Below are 3,815 nucleotides of genomic sequence, written 5' to 3'. Positions count from 1 at the left end.
GTAACATATCTAGTTATTTAGTGGTATACAGTAGAATCTCGATAATTTAATATCTGATAAACTAATAATTCGTTAAATTTAAAAGACAATACATTACAAAAAATTTGTATAGGTCTCACGTAATATATAAATTAATAGTTTCCTGATTTCTTTACACCTTTGAGATGAGAAATCATTGTTGTATGTATGATGTGTTGTTTTGTTTATTTAAATAGGGTTTTTGTTTAGTTAAATGTTCATAAAATAAAATAATGTAGTACTTTGAGCAATGTACAAACTATCTTGGGGAAAAATAAGTTGATTCATGAATTTTACTTGGTTAAAAAAATGCATAGAATTGTTAGTTTATAAAACGATAAGCTAAGTATGATTATTATACTTAGGGAAACACTGAATACCTTGATAAATTAATAAGTTATTAATTAGCCAATAAATTAATAAACTATTAAAAATAATACTAAAGAGACCATATATTTAATCATATTTATAAACTACATAACGTGAATATTGATGATTAAATTATTACTTAAATACTTCATTAATGAGCTTATTTTATATTGAGTCGCATCATATGGTTTATAAAGCACCGTGAATATATTGGCAGTCAGTCATAAAGTAAGACGTTGAACATTAATGCAAAAGTTCAAACCACTAGCTTTTATAAAATAGTCAAAACAATATTTTACAGTGTTCATGAGCCAAGGATTCCTTACATACATTTTTGTGTAGAGGTTTTGAGTGTCCTTTCCTAACCCCATTTTACTGGCCTCAGATACATTATGCAAACCACGCCCTAGCTACTTCGATCACTACTCACACCATCGTACAATTTTCAACCAGTGCACTGCATTATATTTCCCCTAATTATTCATAACCACTAGCTTAGCTAGCTTCATTAACTCGTAATGCACTGCGTGGGGCGACGCGGCATGCGAGTGGTTTCTTCATTTCAAGAGAGAGCCTCAAACACTCTGAAAGGTCTACATGCTCAGCCGGTAACCACTTGAATTGGTGCAAAAGCCTAGCAAGCCACAAATGCACGGTAGTTAAACCCAACGCTTTGCCTGGGCATACTCTCCGACCAGACCCAAATGGTGCGAGCTTGAGATCCGAGCCCATTATTGACACGTCCTCCTCGATGAACCTCTCAGGCCTGAACACCATCGGGTCCTTCCAGATGGATGGGTCATGGGTTATGGCCCACATATTGACCATCGCAGTTGTGCCAGCTGGGATAAAGACCTTGTCCACATGGACATCATGGACCGCAAGACGGGCCCATGATAGCAATGGGCCTGGAGGGTGCATTCTGAGAACTTCCTTAACTATGGCTTGCAGATAAGGCAGGTTTGGAAGGTCGGAGTCTCGCACGTGCCTCTTGTTCCCCACGTGTGTGTCAAGTTCTTGTTGTGCTTTGGCTTGGATGTCTTGGTGTAAGACTATCCTTGCCATAATCCACTCCAGAAGTATAGCAACCGTGTCTGTCCCTCGAAATATCATTTCCTGGATAATGTCACAAAACCAAAAGACAAAAAGGCTTGGTTAATTTAAGCACGGAAGATCTTATGGTTGTACTAGGAGCTAGGAGATCAAAATTATTAGGGAAACAAATCTTAGTATATATGTTAATTTAATCTAAGCTAGTGCAATGTGCATGTTCCACCAAGAATCTTAAAGTCCCATGAAAAAAATGGTAAACAGGAAAGAGATCAACGTGGATAGCATAAAAGAGATATTTAATAATATAGGCCATATTTAGATAGAATTCGTACGGAGTATGATTTATTCCTAGTGGATAAGGGATAAAAATATCAATAATTAATCCCCAAGAACAAAAATAGCATGTGAAAGGTTCTCCATCATCTTATTGTGGCAATTTCTAATTTTAACTTAATGACAACGGAGTCTAAATCAATCTTCTTGATTACTTAGAAGCATTTAGCGTTGATATATTTGACAATAGTATTTGATTCAATGATTTAAAAAGAGTGATAAAAGACTGCTGAATCAAATTTAATGCTTAAATACGTGTTGAAATTGAGTTCAAATATACATTAAAAAAAAAGGGACTCTAAATGGAACTATATTATAATTTAGAATCTTATGGTCAAATACCAAGTTAGCAGCCAGGGTATGGTGTTGTTCAATCATGACTCTAGATAGCTTTTGCAGCAGGACTTTGGATTGTCACTTTTTATAAAGTCCTAGGAACTATAGGGAAAAATATCCCCCATAATTAATGATCTATCAAACGAACTATAATAAACTTAACAACAATTATTCATATGTATATAGATGATCGTTAATTTGTAAGTTGATAAGTCTTAGTATATGTAAATTAATAACTGGTAGTTATTCACATTTGTAAGGGTCATATAAAAATCTTATTCAAAATGTTAATCACATTTGTTATCGAAGCAATATATATCCGATTTTATGAATCTATACGTTTATTAAAGATGTGATCAATATTATATGATGCATGCAACAATATATAAAATGACATGTATATATACATATACATATATATTGAACAACTATAGTGAATTATATTAAGAACAATTTAAAGTTGAGAGATTTTTGATTGCTCACCCACAAAACAGCCACCATGTCTGAATCACTTAGTTTATCTTCTTCCGGCAAAGCTAGCAAAGCACTGAGAAAGTCACTGCCGCCACCGAAATCTCCTGCTCTTATTCTTTCCCTCACAATTTGCCCCACCACACACTTCACCTTAGCCGCCAATTTGTGACACTTCCTCTTCACACCATAAAAGTCCAAAAACCTCAAGGGAAAATAATCCTCCAAATTAAACCTAGAAATCAATTCGTACCCTTGTTTAACTAGCAACATTAACGTTAGATTAGTACAAACCACCTTATCTAAACCTAAATTATTAGTGCCAAAAACACTCTGGATTATGTTATCCAAAGAACCCTTTTGCAATATTGCTTTTAATCCCACAACCCTATTTTCCTTCATCTCATCCCAAATTGTCACCACCATTTCATCAGCCACTTTTTGCCTTAGGGTTTCTAGGCCTCCGATTCTCTTTGGTGAAAACATATGGACAGCTGCTATCCTGCGCAGGTGGCGCCAATATGTTCCTGAAGGAGCAAACCCTATGGCGCGCTCAAACATTAGCAACTTAGCTGATTGCTTGATCGGACGGTCGGAAAATGACGAGCCTCCTAGGATTTGCCTAGCAGTGTCAGGATGGCTGCTGATGATAACACGAGTAGTGCCTAAGCTGAATGCCATGAGCCTGGTTGCCTTGAGTGAAGTTGCCATAGTGGAGAGTTTTTGGTGGGCAAGAGAACCCATATGATGGGGTAGGAATCCTAGTATAGGCCATCCAGCTGGTCCCCGGAGGCTCGTATCGTTTTGAGAGTTTTGGGCATGACTGTAACATGACCATGCAAAACCTCCGGGGACGAGACAGTGACATAGAGAGACGAGGAAAAGGTAGAAGAATGAGAGGAGGAAGAGAGTGAGAGTGAGAGAGTTTGAGTACGACGTCGTACCTCCAAACCAAAAGACTAAGATTGAAAGGTTGGCTAGCACGAAGAGTTTCATAACTATAACTATTTGAAGTTAAGCGGGGAAACTCTAAAAGCTAGTGGAATTGCCTAGAAACGGACATTTGTCATGAGGATGGAGTGTGGGTTCATTTGAATATATAGTACGTGGAAAGTTGATTAGGGTTAAGGGCCTAGGTCAGTTTGTTAACCATGGTTAAGCATACCCAAGCTAAGGACCATTTCCATCTTGTTAACAGTTGATATATATTATTCATCTTTAAAAATGTTACTCCA

General features: G+C 36.7%; 1 protein-coding gene across 1 annotated transcript; it reads right to left on the bottom strand.

The window, feature by feature from the left end:
- Positions 1–691: 691 nt before the first annotated feature.
- On the bottom strand, positions 692–3,582 carry LOC137730604 (cytochrome P450 78A5-like). The gene is made up of 2 exons (XM_068469590.1): positions 2,593–3,582; positions 692–1,503 (listed from the first exon to the last, which is right to left on the bottom strand). The coding sequence occupies exons 1-2, from the start codon at positions 3,574–3,576 to the stop codon at positions 883–885; spliced, it is 1,605 nt and encodes a 534-aa protein (XP_068325691.1). The 5' UTR covers positions 3,577–3,582; the 3' UTR covers positions 692–882.
- Between the last annotated feature and the right edge of the window lie 233 nt (positions 3,583–3,815).

Source organism: Pyrus communis, chromosome 4 (genome assembly GCF_963583255.1).
Source record: "Pyrus communis chromosome 4, drPyrComm1.1, whole genome shotgun sequence".
Lineage (NCBI taxonomy): Eukaryota > Viridiplantae > Streptophyta > Magnoliopsida > Rosales > Rosaceae > Pyrus > Pyrus communis.
Note: the sequence above shows the minus strand (reverse complement) of the source record. Positions and strands in the feature narration are given on the sequence as shown.

Coding starts and splice junctions, on each gene's coding strand:
- LOC137730604 (XM_068469590.1), bottom strand. CDS start 3,576: ATGAAACTCTTCGTGCTAGCCAACCTTTCAATCTTAGTCTTTTGGTTT. Junction 1,504..2,592: donor ACATGGTGGCTGTTTTGTGG/GTGAGCAATCAA, acceptor GACATTATCCAG/GAAATGATATTTCGAGGGAC.